Genomic DNA, 15,392 nt, shown 5'->3' on the forward strand with positions numbered 1-15,392 from the left:
TGAGACGTCCAAAAGACCAGACCGCCAGCATTTTGGAAAAATACTCCGGCAGCAGCATGTGACTGCCGTTTGAGAGAGACAGTGAAATCAAGAGACTCTGTGTGCTATGTGTATATATGTATACTTTAGCACCTTTTACGTTGATATTACATGACGTGATCACAGGAGGCCTTTTTTTTCTTCTCAAGAGCTTGTTGTGTGTGAGGAAGAAGAAAGTTTGAGTTTGTGCCTCTAAGGATTACTATATCTTTGTGTGTATGTGTCCTGACAGCCCGCATTTATATTGTTTTATTTTCAGGTAGATTCAGATTCCTTCACACGAATCAAGCAGCTGACAGAAAAACTCAACTCCTACCTCAGGGGAGATGATTCATGCTGTCAGTGTAGTGATATACAAGGCACTTATAGTAGGTGTGACTAAACATTTAACTTATAGACAGAAAGCCTGTCTCTCTTCAGTTTTCAGTTTATTACAGCCCAGTATTGACCTGCTTGCGTTGCCACTACATGTCTTATATTGATCTTCAGTAGCCATTTTGCAGCACCTTGAAGGATTGTTTTTCTGCCCTTAGCTCTGGCTGACAGACATTTGTTAGGGGGGGATCAGTAGAGAGTCAGGGAGGTGGCTTTGCCCTGCCTCTGCCCTTCTAAGCAGCCAAATAAAGATCGCAGTTATCAGTCCAGAGGCAGATTCAAGCTGCCACTGTGTGAAGGAGACTGTCATCTGACTTGTAATGACACAGCCCGAGAGCCATTCAATCTTTGATGGAGACTTAAGCAGAAATCCATTTCAGTGTGTCTGAGGTGAGGCAGGCTCAGAGGGGAAGGTTTGGGAAGAGCAATCTGTTGTGAGTCTGTTGTAATAATGTGTACGCAGCTCATTTACTGGTGGAAGTTTCCTCTGAGGGTGACAGTGGTTTGTAATTTCATGGACAGTCCATTCCAAATTATTATTGATCATAGATACGAGTTTTTCTTTGTTTGTTTGTTTTTTTTGCCAGATTAGTCACACAGAAGGAAGACAGAAGAGTTTTGTCTAAATATTTAATTGTCACTTTTTTCATGCAACTTTCAGACATCTGCTGAGAAAATGTGTGTTGACTACACAAGCAAGGGGTGCTAAACTACACTCCTGAGCAGAAAATGGCCGCCATGTAGCACTCTGGTGAATGTGAGACCACAGTGCTCTACTTGTTTCTCCTACATGCTTAGAAGGAAATGTGTATACAGTTGGTTGACACTAGATGTCACTAAATCCTACATACTGGTCTTTTAACGTCAAAATATAGTTGATAATTTATAATAACCACAGGATTTTTGTTTATCTAACTTGCTTTGACAATAATCAGCCGTAGCTCAGAAAATAACCATATAATCCTTAATTTCGGCAAGCAAAAGATCAAAAATCACATTAAATGTGTATTAATGAGGATGTATTGTGAAATTAGAGAAATTAAACCCCTGATACATCCAGCAGACTGAGGTTACCATGGTGAGAGGAGTGTCTCTGCCTCCTATTGGTGGATCGCTCTGACTGATTTAAGACCTGTGGTCCTAGATGCTACAGAGCAGGTGGTAAACTCCATCTGCACCTTTTAACATGCTGGAAACAAGCCTGCATTAAGTAAAAAGTGTAGAAAAGCAATTCACTGCAAAGGAGGTAAAACATGATGAAGTATAACGCATTGCTGTTCTTGATGTAGCCCGTCCTCTGGGAAACCAAGGAGTCCCGCAGCTACAGTGAAAAACAAACACCATCATTATCCTAACTAAGACTGAGCGTGTTTTATCGTCACGTATATTGTCTGAAAGAAATAAGCAGCTGCAACCTCACAGGGGGTCACGTAAGACAAAGAGAAAAAGAAACAGGAGAAATGTCTGACAAGTTGTTTCACATTTCACAGATTTCAACCTATTTTCATTGACAATTATTTATATTACAGTATAATTATTGCAGTATTTGTTATTTATTTTTAATTTAAGAAAGTGTAAAGTGTAATAGATGATGATGAAATTAATAAAACATGTACATAATTCCTAGGTTTGCCAAGAAAAGCTGCGTTCAAGACCATGACATTGACTGAGATTTCAGTGTGATATGTTGTATAATATGTTTATTTTTAAGTGATTAAAAGTAGTTTTAAAACTATGTTGTACAGAGTATGTACAGAGCAAAACGTTTGGGTTAAGTTGGCAGCTTTCTACGCCCTAAAACAATGGGTTTAGTTTAAAATAATAACACCTGGGTTTTAATACAGCCATATAATCTACTGTACTGTAAATCTTAACATAAAGTTACCTCACTTCAGTAAAGGTTCACCGTATACTTCATACAGAATAAATCAGGTTTATTTCTCTGCATTTTTTTAACAACTTCAAACTGACTTCTGTATTTAGAGGGCAGCACTAGATGTATGTGCGCTAGTGGAACTGAATTAAAACTGTAATTTTATTCAGCGCTACTGAACTATGACCTTCATGTAGTCTGCTCTCTGTAATTTGGTTTGCATTATTCAGGATGTAAAGAAAAGGTTATAAAGGAGACAAAATAAGAGGTTTCGTTTGATAAATAAACTTGACAAACTATACTGCTACAGTTTCTGAGCAATGCATTAAATCACATTAGCATTTCAAGACAATATCACTATATATTATTATTACATATCATTTCAACAGGAATGGTTACATATTTGTGACGTGTTTTGTTTCTCATCACATTTAATTTGGCCTACCCTATCAAATTATGTACAATTTGTAATATCATAGTAATATTTCAAGCTAGCGTACAATGATGTTTCTCTGTAAGTGCAGCTGATTTAAATGCATTGTATCTTGCCAACTATCCAGAGGCTTTTTAGATAAAGAGAGATTTCTGTGCCAGTTGGCTGTCAGTGGTAGTAATACATTAGTCAAACTTTAATATTTTCAGGGGAATAACAACACACACACATTAGGAATGCCACACCCGATGGCAGCTAAATAGTATTTGGGAGGGCCAATGGGATATCTTAAGAGAAAACACAGCTCTGGGTAATTTCAGGCCATTTTACCACCGTGACACTAAAAGCCTGAGATTGTTGAGTCTTGTAAAAAAAAATCTTAGCTAGGTCATGCTGATGACAAAAAGTAACATTCCTCACACGTCAGCAAAAAAAAAAAGTATCGTGGGTGATTGTTCCATCCTTGGTGGACTTTATCAGCAGGAGTCCATTGACAGTGAAGGGCTGGAGCTCAAGCTGCTCCCATCCCAATCTCGTTCCACATGATTATTCTCAATTTCACAGCTGATGGTTTTTACTGAGACAGACGGCAGAAGCCAAATGCCAAAGTACAGAGCAGAACGCTCCGAGGTGGGAGAGAAAGTTTCAGCTTCATCACCAGTGTTTGGGATAGAAGTAATCTCCAAGTGTGACCTATTGCCAGGTGCAGGATGGTAAGGGATGTGGGGCACTGCTAGATCTTTATCTAGCAGAGCTTATTGTGAATCTGACAGTGGTGGAAGAAGTATTCAGATTCTAGAGCTGGGTAGCTTTTAAAATTTTGCAGTACCAATTAGGGCTGCTCACTAATAGTCGACTTGATAATTAGTCGCTGAGAAGAGTTTTGGTTGACACACATCTCATTAGTCGGATAGTAAAACAAAAACAACGTCAAACTCCGTCCGGGAGTCACTTATCGGTGCATTGTTGTATATGCTAACTGTTCTAGCTGCTCCCATTAGCTAGTTAGAGGTCCTATTAGCTGTCTGTATCCGGGCTGCGAGCTTGAAGGCGGGGAGTTTAAACACTACTAGTGTAGGAGCTGGGGGCAACCACTCACATTGATGACTCTGGGGATGAGGACATGGCGGAACTCTGAACCAGGCAGGGACAGGAGAGGAATGAAGTGAGGATGTAGCAGGTTAATTTGTAACTACTGTTAATGTTTTACATCATTCGGCATATATTAAAGTCTCAGAGTTTTTGTTTTTGTGAAGTTGGAAGTAGTTTTGAACAACGAGACTTGTGTGATGTTATACTGTGTTTAAATAAATTTATTAAATGTTCAGTCTCCTCGCTGGTTGTTCTGACACATTCAGGTTCATTGCCGCTTTTTCTGTTATCATTTAACAGGCAGCTGTTAAAATATACATTTATTATATTTAAATAATTTAATTAATATCATACTAGTCGGCTATTGGCTTAATCTAACAACTACTAGTCAACTAGAAAAATCTTTAGTCGTGGACAGCCCTAGTACCAAAACCTTGACTTCAGTATTGGTTCCTGAATGATGAACTTTTTTGATACCAATTTTATACAGTACAAATGTACATTACACATTACGCTACAATGAACTAATTCAAAGGAGGAAGCTGTTCAAAGACCTAGGAAAAGAAGAAACTGATGGAACAGTATTGGACTATTAATTAATTAATTAATAACAAACGTCAGTCTACCTAATCCAAACAAGAAGAAGAAGGGAGGCTGTGAGTACAGGTGATGGGAAATAGCTGCAGAGTGAGACCTCTTACTTTCTCTGTGCTAAAGAGCAGCTCGCTGTTTACTGTCAGTCTGTAAGAAACACCATATTTGTTGTCATAAATGCTCTCCATCTCTGTTCCAAGTCCCCCATACCCACGGAGGTGAGGAGAGGATGCGCCTCGAAATCAGACAAAACAAGGAAGTGGAAACGTAGTACAAGTATCAGTACAACTGTGACAAAATACTACAATGCAAGTAAAATCATCAGTCTCAAATTCAAGTGTTATCAGTACAATGTAATTAAAGTATCAAAACTAAAAGTACTTGGTCTTTGTTACCTCTTTGAGACTTGAACAATTATTTAAATGAAAATATCTGAACAGTTTAAAGGGGAAATGTTCGTCTGGTGGAGCTGCTAACAACATCTGAAACATGACAACAGGGAACAGCAACACGCTGATTTTATGTAAGAGAAGGTCACCATAAAGGTTGAGAGCTACCGGTTTAGTCTTTTAAAGTGCTTTAAAGTAGCATACAATGAAAACACTCAAGTTAGGTACCAGTACATCAAAACTTGAGTACATGTACTTAGTTGCCTTCCACCGGTGACACCTGAAGAACTGAAGGAAAATGCAAACGTAAGCAGACTAATGAAGTTTTAGTCCTGCACGTAGATATATTGATGTATCAGTCCCTCATACACCGTCCTGCAGCTGAAAACAGTCCCTAACAGATACATCTCTAATGTTGGTTAAAAAATACATTGTCCAGCTGTTTCAAATATATATTCCTTACCTAATTTTAAAGATTTACTTCTACAGTAGGAATATTTTTGAGAGATGGACTAAAACCTTCCTTTTTTACAATTATAGTCTATCAACAGCCTTATTCTTTAAGAGCCAAAGCAGACTTAAAGACACAGACTCCAACAACAGTTAAAATTAATAAATAATATTTCTTTCACCAAATTATGCAAGATGCAGTTTGCAATACGAGATGATTTCCTCTCCCTCATTTAGACATTTTGACACATTTGACTAATCAATAGACATCTGAGTAGGGCTGAAACTAACCATTAGCATCCAACCAACAGTCCTAAAAACACACATTCAGTTTACCATCACATAACACAAAGAAAAGAAGCAAATCCTTAAAATTGAGAAGCTGGAACATTAGGGAATGTTTGGTTTGATTATCAAAATAGTCGGCATTCATTTTCAGCTGATAAACTAATTGATTCATTAACCAGCAGTCTCAGCTCTACATGCAAGAACGCCCATTTGCAATCTCCGTGTAAGCAAAGCTCACAAATCACTTGTGAAACGATCCACCGAACCCCACCGGAGTGAATATGAAGCTCTGGGCACGGGGACAGGTATGACAGGTAAAGTTGGCTCATTTCTAGGCAGCTCTTGCTCTCTAGTACTCCCTATAATTGCCTTTAAGAATATTTTTTTTGTCCACAAAGCACTGGGTGGCTTTGCATCATAATATGCTGTGCCTGCTTAAACACTATGAGCTAACCAGACCTCTCAGGTCAATCAGCACTGGTCTGGTGAAACTCATTTATTTTATTTTTTTCAATGCTCCTTTGAAAGTGCCTGTCTGAGGACATGAGATGTGCTCTGACTGTCATGTTTTTTAAAAAAAGAGGCTTCAAAACAATTACATCTTATCAGCTTGTTTCCTTAACATTTTTAATAAAAAAATGTTTTTTTTTAACATAAGGCACTATACGTTTATCATATGCATTAAATATACCATACAAATTAATAGCCAGCTTTGTCTTCATGAAGCCTGTTTTGTGAATTTAAGTCTTTATGCTGCTTGGAGAGTGTGAGTCTGGCCCAGCTGTGAACACACCTAAGAATCACACAAGGTACAGAAAAAAAAACACTACGAACTCACCCAGCCTCACACAGGGGGGGGAGTGCTGGTGAAAATTACAGCATCACTCTGGAGAGTGGGCAGTAGGAGGTGCAGGATTTGATGAATCAAGGACCTTTTGTTCACAGCGAAAATGACTGCTTGCATGCAGTTGGAAAGAACATCTCTTCAGCGATGCGGCGGTGCTTGGCAGGCAGGCGGGCGTCATTTGGAGCCATTTAGGTTTGGAGCTGACGCAGAGGGGAACGGAGGAGAGCAAGGTCATTTAAAGAGGATGCAGAAGATGATGATGTGGCCAGTGCTGGGTGTTTAAGTGGGTCTACTCTGCTTGAATTGAGCAGCAGCTGAGTATGCCATGGCAACACTCACAGTAATGACAGTGTGAGACACACACACGCCTATAGGAAGAAGCACAGACTGAACTGAAATATCACAAGCAAGGCTGACACATAAGGTGTTTCAACATACTGAATGATGTGGGCGAGTATGCATGTGTGCGTTATCGAGGCTGTAAGTCGATTATTCGATTAGTTCTAGTCTTCAATTTTATTAATTTTAATAATTAATTAAGCGTTTGAGTCATTTTTAGGTAGTAAAAAAAATATTCAGTGTTCCTGGACTGTTGGTCTATTTTCTTACATTTTATAGAGAAAATAACCACTGATCTCACTCTTTTTCTTCTTGGAAGGACACCAATCAAATACATTAACACACATATCATCCAATGGGGAACCTACACATAGACGAAACATGTTGGTCTGACAATAAAGTTGTTCTTTATACTACGTGTTGCTGGAGTTTGAACCTCTTCAGACTTTTTCCCTTCTCTGTGAACCTTGAAAGTAGGAGAAGTTGTGCCTGAAGTCTTTTCTCTGCTTCCCCTCCACTTATACTCACAGGGAGTAATTTGGGGTTCAGTCTGGCTCAAAGCGGATCGAACATCCAACCCATGCGATTAATGAGCAACACGCTCTACCTGAGCCACAGCTGCCCTGGATATGTCTTGTCCTTTAAGGGGAGAAGTTGTAATGGACAAAAAAAAACAATGAAAACCGTAGTGCTTGTATTTTGTACAGTTAAAAGTCTCTATTTTCTATCTCTGACCGTTCGTCTAATTTCCAGCTTCTTCCACAGAAAACCTCAGGCATCTGCACATCATCTGCACATCATCTGCACACACACACACACACACACACACACACACACACACACACACAGTCACACACACACACAGGGCTACAGTGTGAAAATGTGCAAGGGAACACAAACAGGCAGTCACACCTTGACTGAGACTTTTATGGGCAGAGACAGATCCTTCAACTCCCAAGGTTTAAATAATCGCTCCATTCATTAACCTGCTCAACAACACTTGACCTTCATCAACCACAGCAGTTAAGAAATTATCTTTTTTTTTTTAAATAAACCAGAACTAATGATAAAAACAGTAGAATAACTTTAGTAGTATTTTTTTTCTACCCTAGAAACTATTTCATATATATATATATTCTATCTTTAAAGAGCATAATGTTTGCATCTTGGTTTCTCAAACACAACAAGTTGATTCAAGAACTACAGTATCACATTATAAAAAACAAAAACAAAGCAAAAAACAAGTATAGACTTTGGGAACTGAGGAAATATTGTGTTAATATTACCCAAACAAAGTAAGACACTGTCGTCCTTATGGGATTAATGTAGCTGATATTAAAGTGGTTTCTCCTTAGTGTATCCTATTTGCTGTTTTTTGTGACAGCTTAAGCCAACATAACCTGCCTTTTCACCTCCTGACACAGACACATATTGTAGAAACATTTAGTCGACAGACGAGAAGCAGTCTCCATGCGTCCAAAATGACACTCGGACAGAAAAAAACAGCTTCGAAATGTAGAAATTAAAAACGTTTTCCTACCTGTGTAAGACGGTTTCACGGCTCCTCCGTCGCTACTGTCCATTTCCAGCTGTCACAGATTACAGCGCGAGCTCAGCTGCAGGCGTTTCAGTCCCGCGAGCGAGTCAAGAAAAGATAAACCACGCGGGTGCTGTGCGCGCGCTGTGCCAATGCCGCCTGCACTACCGAGATACCAAAATCACTGCGCGCAAAGGATGAGAGAGAGAGCGAGAGAGGGAAAGGACAAATGAAATCAATCGGTGTAGACGGTTACACGGTGTGAAACAGTGTGAGGTAAACATTTAAAAACAAAAAAGAAGAAGACTGGATTTGCTTAAAAACAAACAGGACTAACTTTTTTTAAAAGCCACTCACTGTGTGGAGAACTGGCTTTATGTGATGAGCATAATGCAGCATTTCTAACGGTGTTAAACTTTTTGTCCAGTAAATTTGATATACTAAATCTAGTATACTGAAAAGGCAGGTTATTTTGGCTAAAGCTGTCACAAACTAGGAAATAGGATAAGGAGAAACCACTTTAATATTACCTTTAAAACCTAAGTTTCTTACTATTTTTGTAATATTAACACAATATTTCCTCAATTCCCAGAGTCTAGACTTGTTTTTTGCTTTGTTTTTCTTCAATAATGTGATACTTTAGTTCTTGAATCAAGTTGTTGTCAGTCTATACAATACACTGGCTTTTTGAGGCCAATACCAATACTGATAAATGCTCCAAAAATATTAATATTAATATAATATTAATACATGACATAAAGGATTTCTCAATTTGTGACGACAATATGTAGCGTCTGAGTTGGAAGTAACTTCTTATGAACCTACTTTTTAAAGGACCAGTGTGATTTAGGAGGTACTAGCGGTGTAGTTGCAGATTGAGACTCCGGCTGCAAAACCTGTGAAAAACGCCCCTATCTAGAGCCAGACCCATGATCTGTCTGTTCTGGGCTGATGTGGAAACACGGCGGTTCAACAAGGCTGCCTCAATGCAGACGACCCGCTCCCTCTGTAGATAAAAAACAGCTCATTCTAAGGTAACAAACAAAGTCCTATATTCAGGTGATTATAAACTGATGAAAACATACCTATGACTATTATATTCCATTTCTGCCAATAGAGCCTCCTAAATGTGACACACTGGACCTTTAACACTGTTTCTAAACTTCCTGAAAACATACTAGTCTATTAGGCATTTCTGTACTGCAGCTTCTTGTCATGAATCAGACAACTTATACGCCAACACCAAAATATCTATGATAAGTTAATATCAGCCAATCTGCCTGGTCGAATTTGGCTCTACTTAATAGTGTAACAACAGAGAAGATCTTAAAGGGATAGTCCAGAGATTTAGTATTGCAGTTAGATTAAAAACTGGGATATTTGCAAAAGATATGTTTTAAAAAGTACACTCAAAATTAAAGCAGCGTTTAGTCCCCATTATAGGTCAAACTCCTAAATCAAAACCTCAAATACATCATCAGGGTTATGTATATTAGAAATCAGTGGATAACCCTTTAAAATTTGCCTGCTTTTGTCGTCCTAAGACTGTAAGACTTGAGCCTACAGTGTAAAGAAAAGATCTTGCTGTTCTATTATTTGCTCCTTTTGTCCAGTGAAAGTACATTTTTGCATGACCTCACTTAAAGTCTTTGTAAAACACCTACTGGCATTTTTACAGACTTGAAACAATGCTAATGTACATCCATAAACAGTTCTGTTAAAACCTATTACCACATAACAGCCAGTTGGAGTAAGATAAATTGGTGGAGAGGTCAAAGGAAAATGTTGTATCGCTCTGACATGTCAAATCCTCTCTGCCTTTGGGTCTTGTTTGTGTGCTTGCGTGGCCTATCACCAGCCATCATTCACTAATCCCACCCCCTTTAGGCCCCCTCATTAACATTGTTGGGCTCTGTTCAAAAGCAGATGCCTGCAGATGAATTTGGGAGTACAGTAACGCGGGCAAATGCCTGTATGTGCTGTGGTCAACGTGGTGGTGTGCGTCTGGGTCAGCTGTCAGCTGCACAGTGATGGATGCACGGTGGAAACATACTTGGAGTTTGAGCTATGTCCTTCGCATGGAAGTCCTTTGGCACCCTGCTTGACCCCGCCACAAGGCAGTCACCCTAAAAATAAAGGCGCACATGTGCTTGTGTGCACATGCAAGCAGAGACAAGGGTGTAAGATATCACTGCTCATCAAGTGCTCTTGATGGTGTGTTTGTGTGGATACAAAAGAAAACAACACACATATGCAGAAACACACGCACACATAGCTAGCTCGAACTGGATGCGCCCACAATAATAGAATCAGCCTCCTGTTGTTGAGGTTGGATGAGGATTTATTGGGTATACTTGGTTGCTCCGTTTCCATGAAGTGAAGAAGTCCAATCATCGTGTTCCCAGCATCAAAGTCTGCACCAGCGCTTGGCTCCATCATCATCTCGAGTGCTTTCATTAAAGGGGACATTTTTATTCCTCTGGTCCCAGAATTATCATGAACCCAGCACATTTCAGTTTAACCTGGTTACTATGGCAACGGCGTTATTTAAAAAAACAAAACAAAAAAAAATAACATATTCACTTTGTCTTATGACTTCAAAGTTTGATTGAGGTGGCACTTGAAGGATAAGGGTGGTTCATTCAAAACGATGGAGCGAGAATGTGGAGGAGAAGAATTGCACCATTGTGTACGGAGCCCAATGATGACTGCACTTCACAGCTTGGAACAGTGTAACCCTCAGCAGAAAGGAGTGTTTGAGCGTGAATACAATAATCAACTTCTGACACAATTTGGTCCACCGCAGCAGCTGCAGCAAGTACCATTTTGATCATTTATTTGTCAGAGAGAGGTGACAGAGTTTCCTTCTTATGACTACATAAACAAACAAGAAGCAAGATATCCCTTTTGAAATCAATGAAACAAGGGGGTGGAAACCTCTTTTGTTCACAGGGGCCGCCAGAATTAATAAAAATTGAAAGTTCATTGTTGCTGAAGAGATCATTTTGTGTCTGAAATCTGATGTAAAAATACAACACGAATGGAATAAATAATGATATGGAAAATTATCAAACAAGATGTGAGTTTTAGTTTTAGAAATCTGTGTCCTCTAATGACCTGTGAAGAGTAGCAACATCTCACATAGATGTGTAACACATGAAAGATATGAAAAATGTTTAATTTAACTTAACAGTCCACAATTAATTTAATCCAAGTGGTTAATTAGCAAAAATCTTGGTTTTTGTGAACTTCTTCATGTCCCACTGATTCAACAATGTATGAAATGATGACATAAACATTTAAATTATATTACATCAGGACACATTTATTCAAATTATTTGGCTTGTTTATCTACATGACTTTAACCTGACCTTATTTCTATTTCACTCTTTTCACTTTGAAAAACCCTTATGAAGTCATTAAGGACCAGACATGCCGTGTGTCCCAGTGCTCATTTAGCATGCATTACTTCACTTCTCTTTCACACAGAGCAATGCGAACACACATCATACGTGGACGTTTTCAGAGGGAGCACGGAGCATTTAACAAACAACACAATTACTCTTTGGCAGGGCCGAACGATTGTGATGAAAACATCTCAGAAAACGACTGATAAAAATTGTGAAAAGATCAGAATGTATTCGGGGTGAGATGTGCTCCTCGAGTGAACATCATTGTTCTATCAGCCCCCTCTGTCCTTGAGGGTCAACGTCACTTAAGTCCACTTGAGTTTTCTCAGTAATGGAAGCTCGAGATGGCAACAATTCCCTAAAGAGGAAGTGCCAAAGGGAGGATGCTGAGAGCTTGAAACTATTGAAATTCACTGCTGGAGTCATTCAGATTTCTTTTTTTATGTTTTGGTCAAAATATCAAAATAAATGATCACGTTATAACAGGAAACGTTGCACGATATAACAACATAAATAGTATTGTAACCTGATGAGTGTGTATGGAAGCATATCTTGTTAAAATATACATTATATAAATTATCTGTTTTATTTATTTCCCAAAATGTAAAACTATTCCTTTAGTCAGTATACAACTGGACAATCCACTTGGTTTTCAACTGCTTGACTCAAAGTAGTCTGAGACAGCGCGAATGTTCAGCACATACAATGCAACATAATGCCAGATATTTAAAAGAATCAGTCTCCTCTCTACAACTGTTAGTTTGGTTCCTTCCTCACCAGCATCCTATCACGTGGTGACACAGTTAGATGTTTCATTTTAGATAAGAGACAATTATTGTAGCACATCACACATACTATCAGTGGCAATCTCAAATGACAGAATACAATCCAGATACCGTGTCCCTGTGCCCTTGGTATTTAATGACATTTCATTCTGTCCAGGAAGATAGAAGGAATCCATCAGAGCGAGCATTCGGAAATGTTTGACTGTTTTCTGTCTATTTGAACTGGGCCACTGGTTCCTCAAGCAAAAACACATCTACAGCACTAAAGCTAATCCGAAAATCCTTGTTGTTATGACAACCACCAATACTAAAGCTAGGTTTTGGCCGTTTTACCTGTTTCATTTGTTGTACGAATCAACAAATAATGTAAGTGTGTAAAAGGTTGCATTTATTTGCAGGGCACATTTCCTCTATTCTGCAAACCTCCTCCTCTGAACGCAGGCAATTTCTGTCCAGCTCTCACACCATTATGATTCACACAGGCCAAGTATGAAATTAGTTTCTTTTTTGACAGAACACGTCTTGATTGACAGCTCAACAAATGAGAAATCATTTACTGTGAACAGAGTGGTCGCCTGCTTTTGGCAGAGATGCTGCCTGTCTCTGAGGCGAGTGTGTGCCTATGTGTATTCAAATGGCTTTAAAAGCGGATTTAATGTTAGGTCTGAGGCATCAAAACCACAATAGCAGGGCTGTCAGCTTTAAAAAAAAAAAAACCCAGTTTACACCATTTCCGGTGTAAAAACCTTTACATGGTTGTAGTTTTATTTTTATGTGTTTACGTGGAGAGTCAGACCAACAGAACAGACTTAAATCAGCTGTACCTGTGAGTGGAACACTGAGAAACCTTTAAAAAGCAAACATATTCCTTCATTAGTACTTCCTGTCTCTGGGAAAAAACATGAATGAGTCCATTCATGAACACAAAATTCAAAAGAAATCACATACTTGACTTCTTGTGTGGATTTAGTCGGGTGTATGTAGAAATGATTCACATTCAGAGTGACGCATAAAGACAAGCTTGTTTTCCAGAGGCAGGGGCGGTTCCAGACTTTTCTGACCGGGGTGGCACAAGTAGGGCACTGACTTATGCAGGGGTGGCATGAGGTCTCAGCTTTCCAGTCATTCCCAAACTATGCAATTTCAACACTGTTGGACCCCAGAATGCAGAAATATTCACGTAGACTAGGTGAAACTAACACATTTATACCACATGAAAACTGCAAGGCTTCATCCCAAAACTGTCAACAAAAGGGCGACTCGTGGGTATCTATAAAACCCATTTTCATTCACATATCTAGAGGTCAGAGGTTGGAGTGTAAAGATTTACCAGTATGAGTCGGAAATTGGTTTTAACATTATAGGCAACAACAACAGCACACAAACCCGTGGATCAATCTTAATGTACCATGAACCGGTCGATGGTCTGATTGCTTGTCCAAACTTGACTGAAGCTTTGCTTCTAACAGCGACTCCACTCTTGTGAAAGTTAAAAGGTCAAAGTGAAGGTCTTGAGAAAAGAGCAACGACAGTAACGTTAGTGCAGCATAGCTTGTGAGGTCGGTACACAAACAAACATGTCCCACCATCATATTTAAAATCTAAAGTTTGAGCGGAAGAGGTGGGGATAAAGGCCTCTCCCCTCTGGAAATGCCCTTGTGTAACATTTACTGAACAGGAGCCACTGTGGCCACAAGTAGTTACAATATAATAGTAAATGTTAAAATATGTATATTTAAAAAAGTTATGCAGCAATACCTAAATTCATTTTGTTAACATTAGCTGCCATTACTGGAAAGTGAGTGAGTGTATTGAATTAAGGGGGGTACATTTCACATCTTTCTTCATTTATAGTGAATAATTAATGTTATTTCTTCTCTCAAAAGTTACATAAAGTGCATTTCCACCCAACTTTTATGTGCAGTTTCAATTTGCCCTTAAAAGAAATCTGAGTGGAAACACCAGAAATTCATAAAAAGTCAGCAGTATTGCAAAAAATATGCAAAAAAAGGTGAAAAAGTTGGTGTATCGAAAAAAAGCGTAATGTAAACACATGACACTGATCTTCCACTGGAGAGAAGAAAATTGTCAGTAACTTAAAATATCCAATCTGTGTGGAGCAATGATAAGCCTAAATCTCTAACTAATACATGAAACAAACAATTTGAGGTTTGACTGGTGCTATTTTAATTACATTATTTTGTCACCCCCTCTTCTTCTGAAACGGTTCACTTGACTCGAGAATTAATTGTTTTTCTTGATACGCACAATTCCTAATATTTGCATGACAGTAGTGGATGGAAAACACTCATTAATTCACATTTTCTTTTGACGCTTTGTTTCTGGAAGTTTTGTGCTGAATGTGGATAGAAACTCAGCTACTGTCTCTCTTTAAAATGAGAGTATGTTCACAATATTTTCACTATTTGATACGTAGTCCGCATTCAAATGCTCAGACCGCTGCTACAAATACATTTCTAAAACCTTAACAGATACCTCCGATGCATGGATTCCATTTAAACAGTTTCTTTAAATAATAGACTTAAAACTTCAAAGAGCCTCAAGCACCTCTATTAAAAGGTCACCGTTCTCCACAACAAAGTGACCTGCTGCATTAACCCAGAGACATCGCTTTTTAACTGAGCTGTAGGTGAGCACACGTTGAAGCACACCACTACCACGCCAGCATTATTTTTCTCTCTGCCAGTAATGGGTTTTTGCATAGTCAATCCACACACTGTACACTTTCACACATTCACACGGCTGGGTATGCATGCTAATGCAAAAACCGACTGTGTACTAGATTTCTTCAAGCCATTAAATTGTGGGCGAGAGTTTCTCCTTTTTATATTAATATTTAATATTTTAAATAACAGCTCTACCACAAACAAATACACACACGCACAGTTTGACTTTTTATGCTTGAAAAATGACATTCAAT

General features: G+C 38.8%; 1 protein-coding gene across 2 annotated transcripts in view; it reads right to left on the reverse strand.

Annotated features, from left to right (window-relative positions):
- Window positions 1–8,399, reverse strand: part of LOC127373163 (zinc finger protein 385B-like) — a 72,599-nt gene extending 64,200 nt beyond the window's left edge. The window contains exons 1-2 of one of the 2 annotated variants that reach the window (XM_051417349.1): window positions 8,260–8,383; window positions 7,248–7,358 (exon numbers count right to left, since the gene is read on the reverse strand). Coding sequence is in view for 1 of the 2 variants with exons in the window: in XM_051417346.1 (XP_051273306.1) it covers window positions 8,260–8,302 (43 nt within the window). In the remaining variant the exon portion in view is untranslated. Of the gene's footprint in view, window positions 1–7,247; window positions 7,359–8,259 lie in introns of both variants that reach the window. The other variant, XM_051417346.1, reaches the window with a different exon arrangement.
- Between the last annotated feature and the right edge of the window lie 6,993 nt (window positions 8,400–15,392).

Source organism: Dicentrarchus labrax, unplaced genomic scaffold (genome assembly GCF_905237075.1).
Source record: "Dicentrarchus labrax unplaced genomic scaffold, dlabrax2021, whole genome shotgun sequence".
Classification (NCBI taxonomy): domain Eukaryota; kingdom Metazoa; phylum Chordata; class Actinopteri; family Moronidae; genus Dicentrarchus; species Dicentrarchus labrax.